At 49.1% G+C, this 26928-nt stretch overlaps 2 protein-coding genes across 6 annotated transcripts in view; one reads left to right on the forward strand and one right to left on the reverse strand.

Annotated features, from left to right (window-relative positions):
- Positions 1-8324, forward strand: part of lcor (ligand dependent nuclear receptor corepressor) — a 52794-nt gene extending 44470 nt beyond the window's left edge. For all 4 annotated transcript variants that reach the window (XM_023820559.2, XM_023820560.2, XM_023820561.2 and 1 more), the window contains one exon: positions 726-8324. In XM_023820559.2, the coding sequence (XP_023676327.2) occupies positions 726-4776 (4051 nt within the window). In that variant the 3' untranslated portion in view covers positions 4777-8324. The remainder of the gene's footprint in view (positions 1-725) is intronic.
- A 451-nt stretch (positions 8325-8775) lies between these two features.
- Positions 8776-26928, reverse strand: part of slit1b (slit homolog 1b (Drosophila)) — an 84212-nt gene continuing 66059 nt past the window's right edge. For both annotated transcript variants that reach the window (XM_023820481.2, XM_072703501.1), the window contains 21 exons: positions 26361-26435; positions 26075-26218; positions 25099-25242; positions 24267-24433; positions 24048-24180; positions 23653-23721; positions 23264-23335; positions 22947-23018; positions 21478-21549; positions 19073-19236; positions 17755-17879; positions 17532-17629; positions 17303-17442; positions 16847-16940; positions 16127-16264; positions 15747-15975; positions 14492-14622; positions 14241-14395; positions 13004-13292; positions 12078-12289; positions 8776-11959 (listed from right to left, as the gene is read on the reverse strand). In XM_023820481.2, the coding sequence (XP_023676249.1) occupies positions 11721-11959; positions 12078-12289; positions 13004-13292; positions 14241-14395; positions 14492-14622; positions 15747-15975; positions 16127-16264; positions 16847-16940; positions 17303-17442; positions 17532-17629; positions 17755-17879; positions 19073-19236; positions 21478-21549; positions 22947-23018; positions 23264-23335; positions 23653-23721; positions 24048-24180; positions 24267-24433; positions 25099-25242; positions 26075-26218; positions 26361-26435 (2962 nt within the window). In that variant the 3' untranslated portion in view covers positions 8776-11720. The remainder of the gene's footprint in view (positions 11960-12077; positions 12290-13003; positions 13293-14240; positions 14396-14491; positions 14623-15746; positions 15976-16126; positions 16265-16846; positions 16941-17302; positions 17443-17531; positions 17630-17754; positions 17880-19072; positions 19237-21477; positions 21550-22946; positions 23019-23263; positions 23336-23652; positions 23722-24047; positions 24181-24266; positions 24434-25098; positions 25243-26074; positions 26219-26360; positions 26436-26928) is intronic.

A 26928-nucleotide genomic window follows, 5' to 3' on the forward strand; every position in this document is an offset into this window, starting at 1 on the left:
TCGCTAACACAGAGAACATGGATCCAGGAGCACTGTAGCTAATGTGCTAAAAGATACTTATTTAGTGATTTAAGAAAACTTTAGTTAGACCGATATAAGGGTTAGTGGTGTCCCCTTTATGGTGAGAGAACCTGTTAATATATTATGAAATACCTAATTTTCCTGCCCCAAGTAGTTTAAGGCTATGCTACTGGTAGATGGACAGAGTCATAAAAATGTTTGCATTTTTTAGGCCAGATTTTAAGTTCTATAATTTTTTTGGAGCGTTATAAAGCAGATACTTAAGTCTTTCATTAACATATACTCAATAATACTAAAGTCCTTACATGCCCTAACTTGACGTAAGAGATGGAAAAATTGTATGAATATGCGTAGAAATCAATTGTACGTTATTTGCAGGTATTAAAAGGTAAGTAAATCTTCCGGGAGATATGCTTGTAAACATGGTAGAATTATTGTGCAGCTGACCGCTTTGTAAGCCATTGATTTTGAGTGTGAGTCATGCTGACCAGAGTTTAGTTTGGCTTTTTTGTTTAAGGTTGGCACCTTCCATGATTCGGTCATGTGTCTGGTTATTTCGGGTGTGATAAATATCTATCTGTCAAAACTAACTTTGTGAGCTTCTTTGAGGAATGGTATACATCACTTATGTCACGTTCTCCACCTGATACTCAAATTCTCACACTCAGCTTCAGTTTGTTTCCATTTCTGTGTTTGTGTTTCAGTGACTTCCAGAATTTGAGCCCAGAGAAAGCGAGGGATCTGCAGTCTGTGTCATCCCTGAAGCAGTTCATGGCCAAACTGTGTCCTCATCATCAGAGGCAGATTGTTAATGCTTTGGAGTTCCTGCAAACAGAAGTCAGTGCCCTGAACACCCCATGTTCTCTGAAATCACCTGCTGGTGCTCTAGCCTTGGAGGAGACTGTAGTGATGGACTCTGGCCCCATGTCTAAGTCAAGAAACGTTGTGGACCTCTCCACTGCTGAAGCTGTGCTGGTGCCTGGTATCTCAGCTCCTCAGGCTTGCTCTAGTCCAACTCCTCAGCAGGTAGACTCACACATCTCTGAGTCTTTAAAACATCTGTCTCCCATAGATTTTATGGATCAAGGAGGCATACAACTTAATGAGCAGGCAGAAGGAGATCCTGGCTCTAATGTACTCAGTGATGTGAAGAACTCTTTGGTTGGGCTTTCAAACTCCAGTCACACTTTGGTTGGCACTTTGGAGGATAATCAGTGCAGTTCTAAAGCCTCTTCAGACCAGAGCACAGAACCACTCCACACAGCATGTGACCCTTTTGACTGCCCTATGGGAAGCAGTTCCCAAGGAGATGCCAAAGATTTGCTCACAAACCCTAATCCAGTCAAAAGGACCTCAAAGTCCATTTCGCCGGCATCTCCCAGGACAGCTAGAAAAAGTTGTAAAGGTCCTCATGCTCAAACCAAGGACTCTTCTATTCGACAGGTGATAAATGACCCTGATATCAATTATGACATTGTGTACATTAGAAAACCCATAACGGAGATTGAGCTTGAACCGAAGAAACACATCTCCCCACGCCGCACTGCTCGGAAGAGCACTAGAGGCTATAACTTTGTTGAGGACTTTTTGGAACTGAGAACTGTTCGTACACTTGCTAGAAAGTCTTCTGAAATCCAGAGAAATGGCAATTGTCCTACTCCAGTGGCAGAGGTTGAAACTGTGACCCCCAAACAAGCATTTTCCAAGCCTGATGCAATCCCACCCGTGGATGTACCATTTGTCGGTGGTTGTGGAGAGACTGCCGGTGAAGGAGCACCTACCGAGAAGGCAGTTGAAACCAAACATACCGGAGATGGTGTGACAGAGGGGACGGAAGCAGATCCAACTGTAGAAACTAGTCAGACAGATCAGCCAAGACCTAGAGGGCTGACGCCATCTTCTCCGCAAGGAGATGAATCTCAACCTAGTGTGGAACTCGATCCAATGGGTCAAGCTTCACCTAGAGGAGACGTGTTCTCCTGCCTTTACGAGGATGAATCACAGCTCAGAGTAACGACTAATGAAACGGGATCGCTTCAACCTGAAGGTGAGAAATATGTCTCTTCTCAGGAGTCAGAGTTAGTACCAGAAGAGAATCTTAAACTGGATTTTGTCCCAGACCGTAAAAGCAAGGATGAGGGCTCTGAAAAACACAAAAAGGAAACTGTGATCCTGCTTTCTGATCAGCCAGTGAGCGTGACAAAGCACGCACAAGACAATTCAGTACCCTCAAACATCACTGATGCCAGTGAATCCATTCCAGCTGTAGCACCAGAGGAAGATCCCTTCCTTATCAGGCCAGTTACAGCTTTAGATGGAAGTTCTCAAGTAACACTGGAAGAATATTGTGCTGATGTAGAAGGAATTAGCTCATGTAGTGATGTGCAAGTGACAATTCTGCATCAGTCAGAGAATGAGGAGTTGAACATGTTGACGACATGCCTTGGAAACAATACAGAGCCCGTAGCAACTGAAGAGCAAGAAGATACTGAAACTGAGGTCACAAGTGGAAAAGATGAGACTGAGGAGAAGCTCCCTTCAGTGATAGACTCTGCTCTAAGAGATGATGTGAGTGAGCCCAAATTTCAAGAAATGATTGTATGTAACATCCCAGAAAAAAGTCAAAGCTTAAAAGAGAATGGCAGTAAAAATTCTGATCGATGTTTGCGAAGTAGGGTCCAATCTGTAACACCTTCCAGAACCGTCAAGAGAACTTCTAGTTCTATTAAAGGTTTTCAAGAAAATGATCCTGAAAGTACTGCATCTGAACAGTCACCAGTTACCAGAACAGTACCATCTGATTGTTTGCCCACTGCCTTTGATAAGACAGTTCTGGAAAGTGCTGAGGTTCCTATAAATGAAAGTCAAGCTTCATACTCCAAATCCAATGATTGCCAGGTGGAAGACAATAGGGTACAAACAAGACAAAACTACAAATCTGTGTCTCATGAGGAGCCTGGGAAGAATGGGGGCAATGAGTCCATCAGTACGATTGATGGTACAAACTTTCAAAAAAGAGAAGCAAATATCTCTGAAGAAATTGCAGTTGCGACTGATTCAGTGAAAAGTGACATTCCAGACCTTGGCAATAATGTAGCCTCTGAAGGGGTTTCTTTGGAAGATGTGCCCATGAGGAGAGAGAGTAAACGAATAGCTAAATCTGTTAATTCTGGTATCTTAAATCAATCCAGTCAAGTGGTTCTTAGATCCCAGTCTTCAAAGGCTTCTGGAAGACCAGGGGAAATCTCTGCACACAAGACAAATGAACGCAGACATGTTGGCTGTTCTGTCAAAGCAACAGTGGGAAAAGGCTTACAACCACAGAAAAGTGTTTCAGATTCTTCTGGAATCCAGAGCCTTGAAGTGACTGCAGAAAACTCTCCAAAGTTTTTGGAAGCTCTGAGGGGAGAAGAGACTCAGCAGCTAATCGGTAAGCTAAATACCAGGTACGACAAGATGCAGAAGGGATGGATCCAACTAGACAAAGATGGGCAGGCAATTTCAAGGCCACGAAACAAAGCAGACCGACTGAAAGATATATGGAAGAGCAAACGAAGGTCGCGGAAGCCGAAATTTTGCGATGGGCAAAAATACTCTCCAGTACAGATGCTCTTCATGAAGACATTTGACCTTGCTACAGTCTGCCACTGGTTTTTACAATCCACTGAAACAAGGTCACTTGTCATTGTTAAAAAGGTCAATAAGCGCCTCCCATCTGAAGCTCAGCTTGGTTTCTACGGTTCCTCTGGCTTGGCAAGTAACTCCCGAGCTCTCTTCCCTAGCTTACAAGCTGAACGTTTAAAAAAGCATCTAAAAAAGTTTCCTGTTGCTTCCCCAGTCAAAAGCAACCTCAAGAACCAGCAGCTCATAGCTAAGACCCGGGAGCACAGTGGCTTTTCTGGCAAGGAGTCTGTAAAGACGGAATTGACAACTGCTACACGAATCTCCACTAAACCCAATCCCCAGCATCCACCATCCCGCTCACAGGCTGCAGCAAGTGCTAATCTCCCTGCTAGGTCCCGGATTCTAAGGAAATATTCCAACATCCGAGAGAAACTGCAAGGACAACGACAGAAACTGCAGCCTGGCAAAAACACCTCTGTGAAAACTGTACTCTCGCCACAGCCCAAAATAAAATCTCATCCCCAGGCATTAAAAAATACTTCACAAGATAGTAAATTAAACAAGAACAGAGACCAGAAAGCGAAGAAGCCAATGACCCCTTCTAGTAAAAAACAGCTTGCTAGTGATGTCGGTCATGGAAAACAGGCTAAAAGCAGAAATGACAGACTGTTGATAGATGGCAAAGATGACAAGATGCCGGCCAGGGCTGCTCCATCGTCACGATCGGCTGCAAAACCGTCTTCGTCAGTAACTTCGAAATCCAAAGGTAAAGCTGAAGATCAAATCGCGGCAAGCAAAAAGGCAAATGTCTGCGGGGTGCAAAAACTGAATCCAGTGAAGATGAGCTCTAGAGATCCAAAAGAGCTGAAGAAACAAGGTGACAGTAGCGTCAAAGAGATCGGGTGCTTCAAACAAACAAAAGTGGATGTGGCACCATCTCCCTCAAAGGCCCAAGTGCTGACTAGGTCACAACGGAAGATGGAGGCCATGACGACACGGACTGCACCCACGAAACCTGACCGAAAACGTACCTCAAATGTAGAGCCTCCTCCCTTTCCAGCCAAAATGACCAGAAAATCTCTTTCAAAAACAGAATCCTGCCCAACAGCAGAAAATGGACTCCTGCTGTGATCAACAGGAGATGGTCAACAAAGGCATGGATTGTTTTGTAAGAAAATAGTTGAACTATTCGGAAGTGTTGTATTCTTACAAAGAAACAGATACAGATTGTGTGTGTTTTTTTTGTTTTTTTTTTGCTGTTTTCACAGTTTGCTTAATCGTTCAAAGCTGTAAAACAGTAGGATAGTAGCAATAGATTACAGGGAATTTTTTAATTTTAAAACCTGTTGTGATTTTGGAATGCTTGCTAATGTTGAGCGTTGGTGAATGTTTTTCAGTGAATTTTGCTGTTAAAATGTAAAAAATTTATGTTCCTTTATTGCACACTTCTTGGAATCAGCAGAGATTGCATTGAGGAGACTGTATCTGGTGCCTTAACGATGTGTTTCGGATGATATTGTGTGTTGCTGAAGATGCTGGCAGAATTTTGTTTTCATTTGTTGCACACATTTATTGTAGATGGAGCTAGAAAATGGTGTCCATGCAGAGAATCCTTTGGGGAGTTGCCTCTTTCTGATATTGTGGCATGTTGGTTATTTTTTATTTAAACGTTATTGAAGTAACATTTTAAAATCTTGTACCTTCAGAATATTCAGGTTAGTTTTTTCCTTCTTCAAATTTTCTGGAATTTGTCGGAAAACTGCACGGAGGGGCTGATTATTATTCAATCACAATTATGTAAGTGACCCAAGGGGTATTTTATAATATAATAATGTCCGTAGCAGTTGTTTCCAGTGTGCCAGTCAGAGCAGCGTTTCATGGAATGACCGTGTGACACAATCCTTTGTTTCTTTGGGTTTATTTATTTTGTTTTTATTTCAGAATAATTTAGCTTGGCATTAAGGTCATTGTCTTGTTTAAGATTACCCCTGGCTGGCCCTTCCTTTCTTTGCATATTTATTATTTTCTTCCTCGTGTAGGTGTTAAGCCAGATGGGGGAAAAAATAGAAAATTCTTAACTGTGTGTGTAATCGGCTGTGAAGTGTGCTAACCCTCCAGTTAACAGCGGATGCCGTTTGAGGTCTTTGCTACTTTTGTAATTTACTTAGTCTCTTCCGACAATGTATTTTGGTAACCAGGGAATTCAAAGTTAATAATTTGAAGATGGCTAATTGTCAAACATTTTTTTCCCCCCCCCGTTTTGAAGCTTGCAGACAATGTCAAGCGCTTGGTCGTCTGGAATGCTGGAGGGCCTGTTTTTGTCCCTTGATAAAAAAAAAAATGTTAGATTCTTCTTTGTCTGTGTGTCTGTGTTTGTGCGGGTGTGTGTCTGTGCACGCGCATGTGTGCACTCGTGCATCTGTGTGCGCATGTGTGTGCGCGCGAGAGAGAGACCCAGGCATCTCGGGGAGAGAAGAAAAGATTCAGTGTCCCATAAAATTCTGGGCTGTGAGACTGTCGTACTGGAACCATTTGTTAATATACAAAACCTAATGGGGAGGGTGGAGATGGTTCATACAGAGGTCAGTAGGCATATCTGTAGGTGGTTACATGTTTCTCCTGAACTTTAACCCAGTATGGTAAAGGTAATATATTGCTCAGATAGTATATTAGATATTCCCGAGACTGGTTTGTGTTGGTTGTGTTGGTCAGAAATGGTGGTGACCCCTCATTGTTGTTCTAGACCTGACCACAACATTTGGTAACCCATCTCAGAAGACAGAAGATCTGAGTGTCCAAAGATATCCTGATGTTTGTGAGGTTTAGTTGCGTGATTGCTAATTTTTCTGTAAATGAGAGTAATAATATATATATTTTTTATTTTTATATATATATATACATATACATATACATATGTGTGTGTGTATATATGTATATATATATATATGTGTATATATATATGTATATATATATATTATACGCATATAGCTGTATGTGCATATAAAATGTTTTCCTGTCTTCGTAGTATGAGGAATAAAAATGGAAGCTTGTTCTCAGGTTGTCTTGTCTCCGTATGGGCGGGACAGATCAAGATGGCTTCAGAATGGATGAGTAGGGCCCCATTTAAAATGCATAAGGCGTGGGCCTCTCCCCCGTTACTTATTTACATATTTATTGTTCCATCTAAGCCGTGCGTGTGACTCCAGCATTTTCTGATCTGCATTCGATATCCTAACACGCAAAATACACCAACAGTAATTAATCAGCCCGGTCCATTTTTACTTTGAAGTAATGTTTTTCACATATATTTTCACTTTCAAATTTCCTATAAAGATGTATAAGCTATCACTATAGAAATGCATTATGAGTCAGCTGGGAATGTAATCAAATGTGATTATGTATTAACAATGTGTTTATGGGACTGTGTACTTTTGTAGAATGATATCACCAAGCAGTAGCATTTCTGGAACGCTTCTAGAATTTCAGCCATTTTGAAATTCTTAAAATAGAATTCTTGTTCCTGAACCATTAAGCATTGAGTTTTGATTGAGTCTTTCACTAATATAAAGGGCTCGTTCCCTTGTTTCTCTTTTAGAATCTCGAGTCCTGTCGGGGGGGGGGGGGGGGGGGGGGGAAGGGAGCTATACCCCAGTGCTTTAGACAAAAAAGGAAAGAGGCCAAGGGGGGAGGATGCATTATATATTATGGGTTCAGTCTATAAATCACAATTTCATTAAATGCTGTGAACTCTGGGTTTTGGATGCTCTCTTGGGAGGTTCAGGCTGCCTGCTCACGCTGCCACCTCATCTTGCCATCCTCCCGCTCTCATTTCCCTCCACAGGACACAGCACATCGCACATCCGCGCGGCTCTTTGATTTATTTGATATTTTTATTTTCTGTCCCATTGTGAGCTGATTTAAATTCTTCAATAGTCGCTTGACTTTTAGGTTTTAATTGTGTGGAATGCAATGAGGCAGCCTAGTTTTTAGACAGGTTTTATGCAACAGAGTGTGGGGTGAGAAGCGTATGTGTTTTATGTGCTGGTTGTGTTTGGCTGTGGGTTTTTAATTTAATGTTTTTTTTTTTTTTTTCCTTTCTTTAATGTGAACACCCGCTTGGCTAAAAGCACCCATTTGCTGATGTCGTCTTGCCTGGTATGCTTACCGCATGCTTTGGAACTGAAAAGCCATAGATGTGTAGTTACTATGTATAGATATATATATAGTACTTCTATATAGATGTGACACCAATGGAAAGATGTTTTAAAGAAAAAATGTGAATGCCTATGTTTCATTTTGCTCCCTGCATTTGGTTGTGTTGCTTTGGCTCAGCTTGTACAGTGGCGTGGATGAATCTGGTTCTCTACCTTGCTTTTGTGTTGTTATCAGTCGAGCAGACAGAAAAAGGTCCTATATGATACGAGGTTATATTTGTAAATCTGACCAAGGAAAAGAATGTCTGTGAGAACAGAGTGCTACTCTAGTAGGTCTATATCTGTGCTTGTATGTCTTGGAGCACTGGCATTCCGGATCCTTGGGAGTGTTGTTCGGTTGCCCCCCCCCCCCCATCCCCGTGTCTTGTAGCGCGTCCGCTCTGCATTACATCCACAGGTTGTTTCCTTTTCCCCGCACTGTGCCTATTTTAATTGCAACTTATTAAAATATTGCTTAAAAATGTCCATCTGTTTTGTTTCTGTGATAATGTGTTGCGTGCTTGACTAACGGAGTAATGAAACAGACTGTAAATGTGATGTAACACATGGATCGCAGGCGTTCAACCATGTTAGTACTGGTTTTTCAGTTATATAAATAACTGTCATTTTTGTTGTATATGTTTTGCGAGCGGCACCCTGATGGTGCCTCGCCTGTATTTGGCAAACTGAGTCCGGATGCGCTAATGGCAGCTCGCAGACGTGCATTCTCATCTGTGCCCACGTGGGGGCGTCTCCCAGGCATCTCAGTCTCAAAACGAGATCCCTATGTGTGTATTTATTCCAGTTGTGCCTTTTTAAAAGTGACGTGCTATAGGCAGAGCTGGTGTCTAGTGGGGGTCACTGGTCGGTGTCATTGGGGGGGGGGGGGGGTAGTGAGCAGGGCGACCGGTGAAATCATCAGACTCGATGCTCCGAGGAGAATCACACACATTTAATTTTATCGAGGAAAAAAGAAGGGTTAGGGTCTGGGGAAACGGTCGCCGGCGGTTCTACATACATTCAGCATGACGGCAGTTACTGATACAAAAAGAACCCCCCCCCCCACCCCCAAACCTCACAAGATTTATGATATCCATTAAGCGTAAAACATCAGCAAAAGACTGGTGGGGTGGGGGGTTTCTAGGCTTGGGATGTTGAACTGGGTTTGTAAGTCACTTGTAGGTGTGCTTAAATGGAGGGGGGGGGGTGTTTCACAGAGCTTTCCAGTAAGAGCTTTGTGGTGGGTTCAGATGCCAATGGACTGGGGGGAGACTGGGGGATGGGGGCACTCTCAAATATCAAAAAACAAATGCTTGTGTCCAGTCCCCGACTGACTATAAACATTTTAACATATAATACATTTAGCTACATTTAACGCATTAATGCAGGTAACTGACGAGTGGCGTGACAGATTTCTACCAGGAAGAAGTCATTCGTGTATCAGAGACGGAAATCCCAGGCGTGCTGAGAATGATGTGCCGAGTGGATCTGACTTCCCGTTATCCGGGCTTTCGTGCCGGAATGACGCGCTACGCCAATATCACTGCAGCTGGATGCTTACTCGCACTGTCCCAGCTTAGTAGCTTGCTCTGTGCCAGTGCCTGGTCACTGGCAGCCCGGCTAAGAACTTACAACCACCTGGTCTGGCCCAGTCAATCACTCCACCTCCTGCCCATGATCCCCCACTGTCAGTAAGCGGTCGGGCCACAACACCAAACTTTTTGCCAACTTAAATGTTTCAACGCTAAAATACCATCAAATCATAACGGTAACGACTCTGCTCCTTTCGGCAGCCTCAAACTGGCCCCTAGCGCCTCGCGAGGCAGGCCCCTAGCGCCTCGCGAGGCAGGCCCCTAGCGCCTCGCGAGGCAGGCCCCTAGCGCCTCGCGAGGCAGGCCCCTAGCGCCTCGCGAGGCAGGCCCCTAGCGCCTCGCGAGGCAGGGCTTCCAGTGTGACCGCGGTCCTGCTTTGCAGTGCCAGCTAGTCTCCTGCCAGCTGTCCACAGCGACCACTGGCCAAAACTGGCTGTGGAAAATATCCAGGCAGTGATTCTGCTTCCCGTTGGTTGTGTGAGGTGCACCGCTGAACCACCCACGTGGAAACAGCAAAAATGTAACTTGTGTGTATTTATAAGCCCGAGGATATTATTTAATGATTTAAAATCCGCATGTTATATGTTAGTGAATATCATAGCCTTGTGGTCTGTTCTGTATTCTTCAGGCAATAACATGCGCAGAGTTTAACGATTTTAAGTTGCAGTTTGGGCTGGACAGTAACTGACTTGGTGTGGATGTCTCATGTCACTCGGCTTAATCCTCCACATTTTTATTACTGAAAACGGGCAAATCTTTGTTGTATCCTTTTTTTTTTTAATGTAGGGAAGAAAAGCTTGAAGCTCCTCCCCAAAAGGTATTCACAAGCAGGTCAGACCACCGTAAGACCACCTCACCTGAATTTAAGCCGTCTGGCTTTTTGGCATCTTGCAAACTGGCTCCTTTGAGCGTATGCAGGAAAAAAAAAAGAAAATCATGAGCGAGGAAAACTGTTCAGATGCCGCGCTGCGATTTCCGAGGCTTCCAGAAAACACAGATTTACTCATTAACATATAAAAATACTATACGAAATGAAATAGACATATATATATATTAGAATCTGTTAGGCATTTCTGTTTGAATATAGGGCTAAAGAGTTACACAGGAAAATAAAATATAAACTTAGAATCAAACAATGCCACAAATTATTAAAAAAAAAACTAAAACAAAAAAATCTGCACCTTACCATTGTGTAAGTAACAGAAAAGAGAAACTCTACAATTTTTTTGTTTGTTTTAATCTTCTGGTCATGCAATACTTTGCACAATTAATACTGCCAGCAGAAAGGGGAGGAGCTTATATCTCTCCTATTTGCACTTCTTGGTTTGCCTGCCTTCTTGGGATTTGCGGAGGCTGGGTCTTGGCCAGCGGGTGGCAGCGTGTCCCTCTGCACACGGACAGTCCTGGACGCTCCCTCCTTTCTGGGAGTAACGGTCGAAAACGTGTGAAAACGTTTATGTACATGAAGCCTGATGACCTGATTTTTTTTTTTCCCCTTTCCAGCTTCTGTGCATGTTGGGTGCCTAGCAAAGTAATTTTTAATGTTGTGTTACTATTTATTAATGGTAGGCAGTCACCAGACCCTGAACATGCAGGTCTAAGAGGACACTGTGCTCCTTTGCCATTATTTCAATGATTTTTGAATGAAGCTCGCCAAAGAATATGTTCTATATTACACTGTGGAGACAGACTGCGTTGGACCGCTATGTTGTGTAAGGTTCTGGTTCTGGTAGGAGATGCAGGAATAGGGTCAGCCAGCTGTGCAGTGTGGGTAAGACGTTCGACAGCATGTGGGTTTGGCTCAAAAAAGAAAAAGGGGGGGGGGGGGGGAAGCTTCAGCTTAGTCGCAGGCCCGGTTGAGAGGAGGAGGTGGTCCAGGGAATCGCTTCCCTCAACACGGAGCATCACCGAGATGCCAAACTCCATCGCCATGCCTGGAGGGGACCAGCATGGGAGGAAGGCGGTGCATGTTTGTGGGGATCACCATGGTCAACTCCCCACCAGGCCTCTAGGTGGCGACCACGGGACACTTAACGGAGTGGCTCCGAAGGTTAGATGGGGCTGACGGCCACTATGGATTTGAAGGCTTTCCTCACTTTGACCCTTTCGGAGAATGTTGATGAGTGTTTCTATTTTTGTTTTTAAGTCATACGCCCTTAGAAGGGAAGAAATGTCCTATATTACAACCACTGTAGTCCATAATACATATATATTTTTCCATATATATTTTGTTATACTCTCGCTCTTGCTGGCTCGCTTCCTCCGTCGCTCGGCCCCCCTGTAGGGGGCGCTACATGCACCCCGCGCAGCCACACTCAGCTGGCTTCTCCACCTCCTCAGTGAAGGAGCTGCCATCGCTGCACTCGAAGGCGTATCTCCTGCGCTTCAGCCGGCGCGGGGCACAACAGGCTCCGGCGCGACACCCACCCCGGCATTCCACCCAGGAGAGGGAGCGCGTGGTCTGGCAGATGGCGTACCCACGCTGCACCTGGTGGAAGTCCCTCATGGGCTCTCCGTGGCACTCCGACACTGGTGGAGGAAACATGGGATCACCCACAGCAGACACCAAAGCCTCACTATAGCCTGTCAACAGCAGCCTCAACTGGGATTTAACCTGATAAGCTTCTGGTATCTGGTGTCACCTCACCTGTGTCGCACAGTTCGCCGCTGTAGCCCGCCTCGCAGTGGCAGTACGCCTGCCCGGCGTCGGAGATCTGGCATCGGCCGTGTGCACACCGCAGGTCCCGGCAGGGGTTGAAGAGCTCCCCCTGCTGGTTGCACAGGGCACCGCGGTAGCCCTCCTGGCACTCGCAGCGATAGGTTTGCTCGTCCATGGGGATGCACGTCCCGTGGACACACCTGTGGGGGGGTCAGCCGGCTTAAACACTTTAAAAGGCACTGTTGTTGCTATTACTTATTTTTTGATACTTCGGCAGATCAGTGCTCCTTCTGGGATGTGAACAGTTAACCTGCACATCACAGGTGTGTGGCCCTGACAAATACCCTACCTGGTGTTACGGCCTGGCCTCGGGACAAAAGCACATCCCATCAACCCCTCCACTTGGTCCCTGTCCTAGGACTTCCCCCCCACTCCCCTGGGCCCCAGTTGTCACCCCCCCGAGACAGTCGGCACAGAAAGGTTCAGGGTATATTATTTACAGACTACAAACCCCCAGTAGGGGTACCGATGCACGCAGTGGCTGCTGCTCCTTAATTATGGTATTTAAAGAGAAAAGTTGATGATTCGCAGGGCAATTTTTTGACTGATATTGCCGGGCAACTGCCAATCAGGTGAGAGACAAATGGCAACTCATCTGGATGTGGATGATTGCACACAAGTTGCCCATGGCCAATTTAAAGTCTTTCAAATAGAAATTTGTTGCCCAGTGTCAATGGGGTAGTGCCGTGCAGCATTGCCCGAAAAGTTGCCCTTTGTATCGTCAGCCTAAGACTCCGTATATTCAAACCTTACTGGCTCTCTGTACCTGTTGGAAGCCCCTCCCTCCACTATGGTTATTTTACCATTCTAAGCAGCACTCCTGTGTCCGCCCCCCCCCCGGCAGAGGCACTCACTTGCTGCCCTGGCAGGGGTTGAGGGCGGGCATGTCGCAGTGAGGCCCGCTCCAGCCGGGTCGGCAGTGGCACACAGGCCCGGCGGCACCGTCGGGCTGGCAGATGCCGTGCAGGCAGTAGAGCTTGCGGCAGGGCTCGCAGCCGGGCACCACGCCCGGCTTCATCTCCGTCTTGGTGAAGTCCTGCAACTCGTTGTTGATGTAGAGGCTGCGGATGCAGCCCTGGAAGCTAGAGCCGTTCTGCAGCTGCCAGAGGCGGAAGGCAGCCGAGTGCACGTCCATGGGCATGCCTGTGGGGGGCGCCAGAGAGCCGTGTGAGCGGGGGGGCGACTTGGGGTAACAAAGAATCTGATACCAGCGACAAGGACAAAAATTTATGCATCACAATATTTGCAGCATGTTTACGTTGCACTGTGTATGAGTATTAATTTGCAATTATTGTCGCGCTGTAAGAACGTTTATTTGTATTTGTGTTTAATTTGTGTTTGTCGGGGGCCGGAAGGACGTGTAGAGTATAGTGTGACTGACTGCTGTGTGTATGACAATAAATACTCTTGAATCTTGAATCTAATGATAGTGCACAGGTACAGAAAAGTCACATAGTGCCATGCAGCTTGGGGTGTTTCTGGTAGGTTCCACCAATAACGATGGCACTCTGTGACAAGCGGGGCTTCTAAGGTCACCGAGACGGGTGTGGGGTGTCGCTGCTGTCCCCCATAGAGGGGGCAGATTCAGCAGCGCTTAATTCTTTACATGGATTGGCCTAGTTCCCTAAAGTGGCATTTCCTACATTTGTTTTGACAGTGATCCCTCTTGTGTCATGGAGTAACGCATCAGGAATAGATCCTGACACCAACCGGGGCCGCTATGATAATGGCGAGAGCGCGATGCCGCTGCGCCCGCTTGCCCCCGGGGGTCCGTCGCTCACACAGAGGCCCCAGGGTTCCCAGCAGCAGATCTGCCGTTTAACACAGAACTGGCCCAGCATTGCTGGATTATTAGATTGCTGGTTACTATTCCCGACTGGATGAAAACCCAAGGTAAGTGAAAGGACAGGAAAACTTGGCGGTTAAGGATGAAGGACTGAACTGGCAATCAGAACACTGCCAGTTCATGTCACTTCCTGACTGGTCAAATCCATAATGACGCCGTAATTACAGCAGGGGGCTGGCTTCTCTGATTGGCTGGACCCCTCACACAAATGCATGAGTGGAGATGTGTATGGGCGGTTCACCTACCCCCTACATATAGCGGGGCGTCTCTGTTGAGGGAGCGGACCGCCCCCAGACTGTCCATGGTGGTGGGGAGGCCGCCGTCGATGGACAGGTTCACCATCTGGTCGAAGGTCACCAGCTCCACCGTGTGGAACTGGCCGTCGTTGATGGTCTCCGTGCTGGGGGAGGAAGGAGCGATGGAGAAACCATTGACAGAAGACTGGACTCGGCTGGCCGGGTTCTCCCCAGTGGTGCGGTGCCCTCAGGTTGCTGACCTGTAGATGGCATGACCGGGCTGGCTCCCCGGGTCGTAGCTGACCTTCACGTGACCCTGGTGCAGCTCCACGGCGATGTGGTCATTGTCTCCGTTGTAGAGCAGGATGCCATTGTCTTCAGCTGTGGACACCTGTCACATGTGGGGGGGAGGGGGAGGGGGAGGTCCTGAGTGTGTGTGGGTTATGTGATGTGTGGGGGCGGTGAGTGGCTAAGCGAGCTCTGTGCACATGACCGGAAGGTAGTCGGTTCAAGCCCAAGACCCAACAGACCAGTCGCATGTCTGTGGGCCCTTGAGTGAGGCCCTTGACCCCCAGCTGCAGGGGTGCTGCACGTTGGCTGACTGAACTATGAAGACGGGGTCAGCAAAGAGACATGTTTCTATGTACCTGACCTTGTGCAATGACCAATAAAGAATTATACTTTGTGGGGACATTTTTTTTCAGAACTCAATTTTATCTCAATCTATGACTTCAATCAAGAAACTAAAAATGCCAGACGTCTTGTATTTTGTTTGGTTACTTTTGGCCAGGGTTAGGGTTATTGTTGGGATTATGGCTTTTGGCCATATAAAGGAATGCAGAGTCCCCACAAAGATATAATTAGGAACTGGTGTGTGTGTGGTGCTGAAACTCGCTCTCGCTGTGTTCCGTGTGGACTGTGTGTCCCCTTCGGCGTTGCAGGCTGGTCTGTTTGCATTTTAGTTTGTGGACACATTCAGTTCGTTTGCATTTATTTATTTACACATTTAGTTATTTTTCCGCACTCAGCCCCTAACAGCTTTTTGCCCAGAAGGACTCCGCAGTGCAGTAAGCACATCTGAGAAACAATTAATGTTAACAAGCTTGTCGCAGGTATAACAGCAATTAGCGATTTAAATTTCCAAGTCGCTGTTGAGTTGGAAAAATAGCCAGAAGGGAAGAGAGGAAGCAGCTTTTCTGTGCTCCACAGAGTCTGAGAGTGTCTGTCTATGTCAGCAGCTGTACCACCTGCAGTTCAGAGTAGGTCATCCATCTGAAGATAAGCAGGTTTGGGCCTGGCCAGTACTTGGATGGGAGACCAACTTAGAAAGCTGGGTTGCTGCTGGAAGAGGTGTTGGTGCAACCTACAGGTTGGCGTGTGGATCCCAGTGCAGTGTGTGTGTTTATGTCTGGATGGATGGATGGATGTGTGTGTCTGGCGTGGTGTATGTATATTGGGCTGTGTGTGTGTATATGGGTTTTCGGTCTGTGTATATGTGTGTTGTGATGTTCCCACCTGCAGTGTGATGTTGGCTTGTGGCCAGTTCTTCAGGTCACTCAGCAGCACGTACGAGTCCCTGTCCACGAAGTTCACGCTGACCAGCTTCTCACAGCGGGACCCGCCGAATCCGGGAAGGCACTGGCAGAGCGCGCGGGCCGCCCGCTCCAGGCAGGGGGCGCCGTTCTGGCAGTCCGCCAGCTCGCAGAGGGACAGCGGTGTGGCGGGGAGCTCACACAGCTGACCACTGGTGGGAGGGGGGGTGAGATACAGTGTCTCCCCTCAGAAAATACATGCACTACAGAAACTCAGGGATGCTGTATCAGGCAGGAAATGGAAGCCTGTGAGAATGTGTCTCTGTGGTTCATGGATTAAATTAATACATCTGCCTGCCTCACCTGTACCCCTTTGCGCACAGGCAGGAGTAGCCATTGATCTCGTCCACACACTGCGCTCCATTTTGGCAGCGATGCTCAGCGCAGTCGTCATGGTTCACGCTGCAGTCGTCACCCACGTAGCCTGGGGAGCACACACACCTGCAGACACGCGCGCGGAGGAAGAAGACGAGGGCCCGTGAATCAACAAAAATATGGGCATCCACTGACGTCGATCCCAGTACAGAGCAACAGGGCACTGGAGTCTGAACTGCCACTCCTGGAAAGAGCAGCAGTGTTTAATTTTTAACAACAGAAAGAGCTCGTGATGGGATGTGAATTAATCATGTCGGGGGATAGTGTGCGTGAGCGTGTGTGCATGTACCAGTATGAGTGGTTCAGGTATATATTACATTGTAGGGAGCAAATGTCTTTTGCAATGTATAAATATCTGTTATTTTGACATTGTGGGGACAATTTTTTCAGTCCCCACAAGGGGAAACTCAATTTTATAAAAAAATCTGTGACTTCAGTTAAAAACTGTAATAGCCAAAGGTTTGGTTACTTATGGTTAGGGCTGGGTGGGGGTATGGGTGTCATGTTGGGATTAGGGTTTTGCACACAGAAATGAATAGAGTCCCCACAAAGATATAATTACAAACTGGCGTTTGTGTGAGTGTGCCCGTGTTCGTGTGTGTGCACATGGTGTGATTTTGGGGCGGCTGTCTCGCCCGGCAGAGTTACCTGGGGCCGGTGGCCGTGATGAGGCAGGTGGACTGGTGCTGACAGGGGCTGCGGCCGGGGGCACACGGGTCCTCCAGCTCCTCACACATCTCACCTTGGGGTGGGGGTGGGGGGGGGGGGGGCGGGGAGGGGAGGAGTGACGTGTCAGATTCACTTCACACGAACAGCTGAGATATGGACAGGTACGGCTGATCACACACGGCCGTGACTCACTGCGACCCGGCTTAGGGCAGCAGTGTGTCTACGTGCAGCTGTCTGTGTGAAAGCACGGTATTGCTTTAAATAAAGCGTTTTTAAAGTTAATAAACTAATAAATTAGTAAATCAGCTTTTTGTTTGCGTCGCATTGCTGCTTTGCTCTCTTTACGTGGATGACCCCCCCCCCCCCTACAAAAAAACTCTGAACAAGCAGAACCACAGGATGCGCCGCATGCTTTGGTGTAGACCCCCCCCATACCTGTGTACAGGGGGCCACACAGACAGGTGTAGTTGTTGACTCCGTCCACGCAGGTGGCGCCGTTCTCACAGTCATGGTCCTCGCAGTCATCGACATTGACCTCGCAGGTGGGACCCTCGAACCCCTGTGGGCAGGAGCAGCTGGGGGGGGCGGGGGGTGCTGGTTAGATGTCAGTTACATTCACAGGCCTCTGTGCCCCCCCCCCGTGTTGCAATTCACATCTGCTCACCTGAAGACCCCGCCCTCCCTCGCACCAGCCCGGCAGGTGCCCCCATTGGCACAGGGGTTGCTGGAGCAGGCATTGGCTGCTGTCTCGCAGTCCCTGCCCTGATTGGACAGAAGGGTAGCGGCTGGTTAAGAAGGTGCCGTGTGCCAGACGCGAAGCTGCTAAGCTAAAAGCCAATTAAAAGCTAACTGCCCCCTAGAGGGCGCCGTGTCGGACTGGCACCCACTTTGAATCCCGGCGCGCAGCTGCACTTATAACCGTCCACCAGGTCGCTCAGGCAGCCGGCTTGGTTCTGGCACGGGTTCGATAGGCACGGGTTGCATTTCGCCAGCACCGCGGGGTCCACCTCACCTGCAACGGCACCAGAGTGAGGATAGCGAGAGGCCCGTCCAATCACAACGCTTCACTTCTCTCTGATAATGACCATAATCACCTGCACGGCTCGCAATTACGTAAAATAGCATGGTGCAATATTAATACTAAAATGTATATTAATATAATATTACAGTTCATTTGCATTGCAAAAGCAGTTATGGCTACAAACCATGCAGCAGTGGCACAAAACATCTGTTTCCTGTATCGATGGATAAAAACAGCTGAACTACCCCTGTCCTCCTATCATGGAGGAAACGCAGCACTGGGGGGGCCACTTCCTGATACTACAACTGTTGCTTTCCTCGCGGAGGCCGTGACGTGGGCGGGGCCCCTGGTGCACGTGGGCGGGGCCCCTGGTGCACGTGGGCGGGGCCCCTGGTGCACGTGGGCGGGGCCCACCCCGGCATCGTGGTCCCTGTCGCCATTAGCGCTTATAAAGCGTCTGCTGGGTCCGACTGGAGGCACCTGGCACGGAGCGGCGAGACTCTGCCATCTCCATCGTTACTGCATCGCTACCTCGTTTACGTAATTACCCCCCCCCCCCCCCCCAACACACACACCATCACAGCAAGGTCTCGGTGACCTAAATGTTAGCAGCTTAAATTCGCGACTGTCTGCAAGGCGCAGTGTGCGGCTGTAAGAACAGACTAAATTAGCCGCGGTCCCTGTGGCTCCTCTTCCTCCTGTATCGCTCTCTCTCTCTCTCTCTCTCTCTCTCACCATCTCTCCGTCTCACACTTTTTCTGTTTTTCTCAAATTCAGCTGAATTTTGATTCAACAAGGTTCATACTGACATCACATACAACGCAGCCAAAGTCTTACAAACTGTATAAAAGTTTTTTTTTGTAATCTAAGATGAACTGTTTCTCTGCTCCCTTTCTGTCTCCCCCGTCTCCCTCTATTCCTCCCTTCCTGTCTCTCTCCCCCTCCCTCTCTCTGCCCCCTCTCTCATCTCTCCCTCCCCTCTTTCCACCCCTCTCTCCCCCCTTTACCTGTTTCTCCCTCTCTTTCTCCTGCCCCCCTCCACCCCTCGTCCGCTCTCTCCCCCATCTCTCCCTCTCACCCTCTACCCTCCCTTCACCCCTCGCTCAAACTCTATCCCTCCTCCTCCCTCCCTCTACCCTCCCCTCGCTCTGTCTCTCTCTCTCCAAACCCACCCCCTCACTCACCGTGGCACTCGAACTTCTGCACTGGCGTGGTCAGCAGCAATTTGCCCTCCATGCCCCGGGGCCCGACGCAGCGGGCGATACCCGGCTCCTTGTAGCCTGTCTTCACCCAGTCGGAGAGCCAGCGCAGGCGGCAGTCACAGTGCAGGGGATTTGCCCCGATGGCCCTGTGGCGGAGGGGGGGGGGGCAGGGTTCATGGTGGGGGGTCAGACGCCACACAGAGATGCAAGCAGAGTACGGGGTTTGTGCAGGGCTGCTGAAATCCCAGTTTGCACGCTTTGGACGCCCCCATGAGTTTATACAGTTCGTATTCACAGTTTATTCACTGCACTGGCACTTTTATCCAGTTATGACAGATGTACCACAATTACATCGCATTCACTGCACCAACAATGGATATTGGCAAACACAAGCAGACAGACCTCATTGGTCTATTCAGGCGCAGGCTACATTCACGCGAAAATAACACGGGTGATCAGAAATTCAAGCTTGTTGCGTAATTATACAAATTCATGTCATTTAAAGCCATTGCAAGTCGCCTTTGTGATGTAAAACAGTCGCAATTATTTTCACAATGCGGCTTGATTGAGGAGTTTTCCCTGTAATTCTCCAGATGGCCAGCAGGGGGCAGCCTAGAACTTCCGATGAAGTACAATGACGCTACCAGTCTACAGGCAAAAGAGTTTAACTTAATCATTAATCCATCTTTCGACTGCTTATTTAGGCCTGAAGCCTGTCCCAGGTGGCACAGGGCAAAGGGCAGGGAACCCATGCGGCGTTCCTGTTTAACTGAACCATGTGGTTTAAATTTAAATTCAAATTAAGCATCACAAATGCATATTTACAATAATTTAGCAGACATGTTCTCCCAGTAGCTAGAGATCAACCAATCAGTGATAGATCAATGAAATCAAGTCATGTGATGAGAGTAAATTACATAAATTCTTGCACTGATACGGTAGAAATGCAGGTGCTTTATGATTCGCTGCATCTGGGTGCAGACTGCATCTGGGTACAGACTGCATCTGGGTACAGACTGCATCTGGGTACAGACTGCATCTGATAACTGCCTTAAAGAGCTATTTGCATTCGCCCGCCCTGCTACAGAAAAGCGAGATAAAACCCCGGAACATTCCGGAGCATGTAAATCAGCCTGCGTGTCTGTGATGCAGATGAAGAGAAACAGCTGCTCTTCCCCGTGTATAAACCTGCTACCTGGAGGGCCTGTTTATGCACCCTCCTCTCCTAATTACCTAATTAGCTTAATCGTTTATACATTGTTCACTTTTTTGAGGGAGTTAATAAAGATTAGCTCTGCTTTTCCCTCTGTGAGGAGAGCGCAGTATTTGGGTGATGACAGGCTGTATGTGTAACCCACACGCAGATAACCGGAACAAATAGGTCAGGTTAGTGGAGTAGAATTGAGGCCAGCACACGCAGCACTGCGCCCCGATAACGCAGTGACCGGCTGCACCCCCCCCCCCAGTCTGACTGCAGTATCCCTCCAAATCAATTCAGCTCCATCACTTGTAAAACATGACCTTGTCTCCTCAATCAATTCAGCGGCATGTGTCTGAGAACGAAGGGAGCAGAGTGACTGTCAGGGTGAGGCGTCTGCTGGGCACACACACACACACACGCACACACACACACACACGCACGCACGCGCACACGCACGCACACAAACACACACATACACACGCACACACACACACGCACGCACACGCACACAAACACACACATACACGCGCGCACACACACACACAAACACACACACACATACACACGCACACACAGACGCACACACAGACATACAGACACACACACATGCATGCACATACACACGCACACACACATACACACGCACACACAAACATGCGCGCACACGCACACACACATACACACGCACACACAAACACACACATGCGCGCACACAAACACACACAGACACACACATATGCACGCACAACAAACACACGCACACACACACACACACACATACACAGACGCACATGTAGGGTAAACATATCCTTATGGGGACCGCTCATTCATTTCAATGGGAAAAATGCTAACGCTAACTATGACAACCTTAACCCCTACCCAACCCTAACCATAACCATAAGTAACCTAACAAAATACAAGAGTTTTTGCATTTTTAGTTTTTTCATAGCAGTCACCGATTTCTATAAAATAGAGTTTTCCCTTATGGGGACCAGGAAACCGGTCCCCATAAGGGAAAAAAAACAGATATTTATCACGTTATGGGGACATTAAGGATAGGTAAACCCGCTCGCACACACACACACACACACACATGATGACGCACAAATGCCCGGCAGTGTTTTTCCAGCCAGGAAGTACATCCCCGGGAATCACTGATACAGGAAACGGGAAAAGCGGCACTTACAGGTGAGAGAGAGCTGCCACATCGTTGAAGATCCCATCTGGCAGCTCTGAGATGTCATTCCCATGCAGGGACCTGGGAAACAAGCACAGCGGGCTCAGACGGCGAGGGAGGGGGTCTATAAGACGGCCGTCTCACACCGGGGGGGAGGCTCCGGTCTGTCCCACTGCAATGCGGGATCCAGCCACGCCTGGTGGTTCTGGGTTTGAGGCCCAGCTGGGGGACTGCAGTGCTCATGAACAACAGACGGACTTCATCCAGCATAAGCAATGAGCCCACTTTCGAAATGTTTCATACTGTTTGGCAACTCAGAAGCAAAACAACATTATTATTACCGTTGCTGTTGTTGATGATGTGTTTGTGGTTGTATTTAGGGAGCAGAGATTCGAACTGCAGTGTCTCAGTATAAACGACATTCCGCTCTGAAGCTGTAAACCCCCCCCCCCCTCCCATTTGACACGCATGCTTTGAAGGACGTGACAGACCCCAGTCAAGGTCAGACGGCACGGCAGCCTGGGTTTATCAGCCCCCACCACCCCCCATGGCTTCGTCTCAGTGGCGGAGAATTCCGGCTGGGGTTTAAATCACCGAGCCAGGAGGAAATGATGCTTTGACCCCCCGCGCCCAGAATGACTGTGGGGCCACACTAAAAGGAGAACCTACTGTCCCAGATCCCAGTGCCCCCCCCCCGAACCCCGTTAACACACAGTTTGAGTGCTGTGCTCTTCTACTCCCCAAAAGGCCAATTAGCAGCTTATGAAAATCAAAATGGAAACCACATCCACTGCAGCCCCCCCCCATGAAAGTGGCGAAGGCCTCGCCTCATTAACGATTTCGCACCTAGATGCGGTCTCTGTTCCACGTCCCTCTCGGCGCGCCAAGGCCACTGACTTTGAACCCTGGGGCCCCCAGAGCTTGAAAGCCAGGCCAATAAAGGGGTCTGTCCCGGGACTGTCCCCCCCCCAGCAGCAGGGGGTGGGGCTGGTTTTTTATGGGGGGCCACAGGCATAGCTCATCTGGACTGGGGGGGGCTGGGGGGGGCAGGAAGATGGTGCTCAGCTATGGCGACAGAGCCTGGCTGGGGGCGGATGGATCTCATTACCCTTGCTGACCATGGCTAACGTGCTTTGGGTGCTCAAAACACAAACAAAGAGAGAGAAGCACTCCAGGAGTGACGGAGGACCGCGAACCCGAGGACAGCCCCCATCTGATCGAGCCCCCCCTTGCCAGATGGCTGGCCTCCGTCACTTTGCCAACAGGGGGGAGTTGAGCACGGTGGGGGGGGGCGGTCCTGCTTTACACCAGTCAACTCCAGACCCACAGGATGACACGTTCCATCCTCTCATGTGGGCGGCTGTTCTGGCCCAAAGCTGCCAGTCAGGGTGTGTGCCCCCGTGAGAGCATAAGGGCCCCCAGAAACACCCCCCCCCCACCATCCCACCAGAGAAATACTGAAAAGGGGGGATTCTTACAGCAGTCTGAGGGAGCGCAGTCCACTGAAAGCCAGGGGCGGGATGCAGCGCAGGGCATTGTAACTCAGGATCCTGCCGACACAAAGAAGCGTGCGGTTACCCAGCACAAAGGTACAACAGAATTACCCCTGGGGGGATCTGAACCGACAACCTTTTCTAGGTGAAGTCAAAACAGTTAGCTGCTAATAGCTGAGAAAACGTTCTTGGCTTGCGCTGTGCTGGCTCCCGGGAGCTGCATCTGCGTTTACACTGAGCAGTGACACCGCAGGCTGGCAGGCACAGCAGGGGAAGCCGCACGGCGCGATGGGCAGGCTTACAGCGTGGTCAGCTGACTCATATTGGCGAATGAGGAGTTGGACAACGAGCTGATTCTGTTGTTGCTCAGGTCTCTGAAAAACAAGGAGGGATAGTGGTCACATGCTTGCTGTGCTGTCAGATATTCCCACAAAGAGACTGAAATCTGAAAAACAGCTAAATTTGCTCTTTTTTTGGCAAAAATAATGTGGTTGCGTGTTTTGGTGGTTTATGCATGTGTGTGTGTCTATGTCTGTAAGCATGTTTCCGTGTGTGTATGTACGCATGTTTGTGTGTGTGTGTCTGTGTGTGTGTGTGTGTCTGTGTGTGTGTGTGTCTGTGTGTGTGTGTGTGTGTGTCTGTGTGTGTGTGTGTGTGTGTGTCTGTGGCGGATCAGGAGCCTCAGACTCACACGAGCTGCAGGTGTTTGAAGGCAGACAGCTCCTTCGGCACCATGGTCAGCTGGTTTCCATCCAGATACCTGTGGACAGGGAGTGAAGGTCTCTATGCGGCTCTGCTCTCGCCATCCAGGCACAATATTCAGCTAAACCAGTGCCCAGAAGCACAGCAGGGAAACCTGACAAACTGAGAAAACACTTGTTTTTCAGGTGAACCAGTCCCCATAACCAGTCTCTACATGTGCATAGTGCAATGGATCCTGGGTCCAGCTTGCATCTAGTTTTGTAGCCACGGCCATTTGCTCTCTGCTCTTCATCGTGCACCGTGATTGGTCCAGAAGGAGTGATGTCACAAAGCTAGTCCCCGCCCACGGCCATGCCAGCTCCACCCCCCAGGGGGCACACTCACAGCTCAGTGATGTTGCGGGGGACTCCCCTAGGCAGACTCTGCAGGTGCTTATTGCTGCAGCGCACCACGGTGTCCAGGCAGGTGCACTCGCTGGGGCACTGTGGGCGGGGCACGCAGCCGGCCTCCTCCTGACCTGGGGGGGGAAGCATGTCCACGTCATGTCTGTGAGCGTGACACAGAAACCCACTCCCCCGTTTCACGCCCCAGGGCGACGCTCACCCTCCTCACAGCGGAAGTCGGGCAGCGCCACGTCCTGCAGTGGAATCTCCTTGAGGAACGCAGGCCGCTGGCACCGGGGGTTCCCTGTCACAATTTTGCGACTGCGCAGCCAGTCGCCCAGCCAGACCAGTCGGCAGTCGCAGTTGAAGGTGTTGGCCAGCAGGTTTCTGCTCGGGTAGGGCGAAAGAGGAGCTCACATGACCAACTAACTTCCAAACATGTCACACTGACATCAAGCACCAAACGACACTGAGTGCTCAGGAGCTTGTCCGCCTGTGTTCAGGGCCTGTGTTCAGGGCCTGTGTTCAGGGCCTGTGTTGGGAAGGCGCCATGTATAGATAAACTGTATCGGAAGTGGGTGGCGTGAAGTGCAGCTAGCTGTGACCGCGACCAAACTTTATCGTTCAAACTGATGTTTTTGTTCTTGTTGACTTTGAAGGCACAACAGACATCTCTGTCTGGTATATAGGTGCCCATGACGGGGGTCGGGGGGGGGGAATGGCAGCGTTTGAAATTCCTGCGTGCAATTCAGAAACGGGGGGGGGGGGGGGGGGATGTAACAGGATTCTGGGAAAAGACTGGAAGGAGCCTGGAACGCGGCAGACTGTTCTGGGTTTGGCTGCAGACTGAGTCGCCAAAGTATGGATTTCTTCAGAAAACGGAGAAAGCAGAGCAGGAGAGAAAGAGCAAGAAAGAACAGGAGAGAGAGGGTGGGAAAGAGAGAAAGGGAGAGAGTGGAGTGTGGACTGTGAGGGTGGAAGTTGGGGCCCAGACAGCCGGGGGGGTGCAGATGTGACGGGACGGAAGGGCGACGGGGGACACACTCCCGTACAGCGTGGAGAGGCTCTGCAGCGTGTCGAAGGCCCCCGGCGAGATGGTGGTCAGCTGGTTGTCATAGAGCGACAGCAGGCGGACGTTGTTCAGGCCCGTGAAGCTGTCATTGTGGATGCAGCTGATGCGGTTGTTCCGGAGCATTCTGCAACGCAGACAGCGACACCCTGTTCAGAATCACCTCTTCCGACATCTCGTTTAGGAGCGACACAATACGAGGAAGCCCCCCCAACCGGGAGCGGACCACTCTGGCCCTGGGCACGCAGCATTCTCCATTCCTGTATGTAAACTGTTCCTCAGCCACTTGACTCGTGTAGCCTGGCGTTGAGTCGGCCCTAACAGTGTAATTGTCATCAGGGCTGATGCTTTCTAAACCCCCCCGGATTCTGTATACTTGGCTCATGCCACCCCTGCCTTTGCTCACGACTAAATGCAGTTAGTGCTGCTGACTTCTCCTTCTATGGCTGCAGCTTAAGAGCAAGGATCCCGCTTCTGGCTTTTAGCTGGACTCAATCTAGAGCCTTTTTTGAAGAGCGGTGATTGAAGCCATACACAGTGGTGTGGCCTGCAGGCAGACTATACAGCCAGGGCATGCACTCAATGTTCTGCGAGATAACCAATCATATTGCAGAAGAGGTGGATCCAAGCAACTAGAGGAAGTGAGACCAACAAATCAGATATCTTGGTTCCATCTCTTCTACAATCTGATTGGTTATCTCTCTGAACTAGTCATATTTCCTTCTGCCCTGAGAACATTTTTGTGTAAGTAAAACTCCCACAAGCATGAACTCACGGCGCACACATTCCACGCCTCTGCAAATTTCCCTGTAGTAATAACTCATAATGATAGCAACTGCAGAAGTCGGCTTTCGTATTGCAAATAAGGACTCTGTGGTTTGAAGTGCGAGACACAGGCAAACCGAGTCACACGGGAGTCAAGGAAACGGGCGCCTGAGACAGGAAGGGGCGGGACTTACAGCATGCGCAAGCCGTCCAGGCCACGGAACATGCCGCCGCGCACCGAATCCATCTGATTGGCGGTCAGGTGCAGCTCCACCACAGAGCCCGTGCCCTCGAAGGCTCCATCCTCGATCTCCGAGATCTTATTGTTGCTAAGGTTGCTGTGAGGGCCGGGATTTCATGAGGGAGGGGGGTAATTCATACCAAGAACAAGAATAAGTGGTGATGTCTGCCGGTGGTCCAGTCACCCAACATCTTAGGTAAGTTCCCAGAAAGCTTTGAAGTTGAGCCCTTAATACTTACATTTTCTTGAGTTGGGAGAGAGACTTGAAGACGCCGGTGGCCTCCAGCACTGAGATCTCATTGTTGTTGAGGCGCCTTACGCAGCAGAAACAAACACAAGATCAATGGAGGCGCCGAGCGGAGCAGGACACCAGCAGGACCGTCTCCACGCGCCGTCGGCTGCGTCGCCCAAGGGGCCTTTTCCTGCTGACACGTCACTTTCCGCTGCCGTCTCTCATGGCAACGTGTCCCATACATGAATAAGCAACTGTGTAGCCTGACCCAATGGCCCGAAGAGTGCAGAAAGACATTTTTTTGGGTTTTTTTTCTCCTCTGCTCACTCAACGCAAGCTTTTGCACACCCTTTAGAAACTTCTGAAGGATCATAAAAAAAAGTCTCCAATTATTAGCCCTGCCTACACAAATAACGTCCAGGAGACGTAAACCTCACATCTGGGGATCATGTTCGCTCGGTTGGACAAACACTAATGTGTCCTGACCACAAATCCCCATGCTGTCGTTCCATAAGCACGACCAGCTGACGATCGCTGTGCTCCTGTTTTTCTGAGTGGGTTGTGATGGGAAGGAT

This window comes from Paramormyrops kingsleyae, chromosome 20 (assembly GCF_048594095.1).
Source record: "Paramormyrops kingsleyae isolate MSU_618 chromosome 20, PKINGS_0.4, whole genome shotgun sequence".
In the NCBI taxonomy this organism is placed as follows: domain Eukaryota; kingdom Metazoa; phylum Chordata; class Actinopteri; order Osteoglossiformes; family Mormyridae; genus Paramormyrops; species Paramormyrops kingsleyae.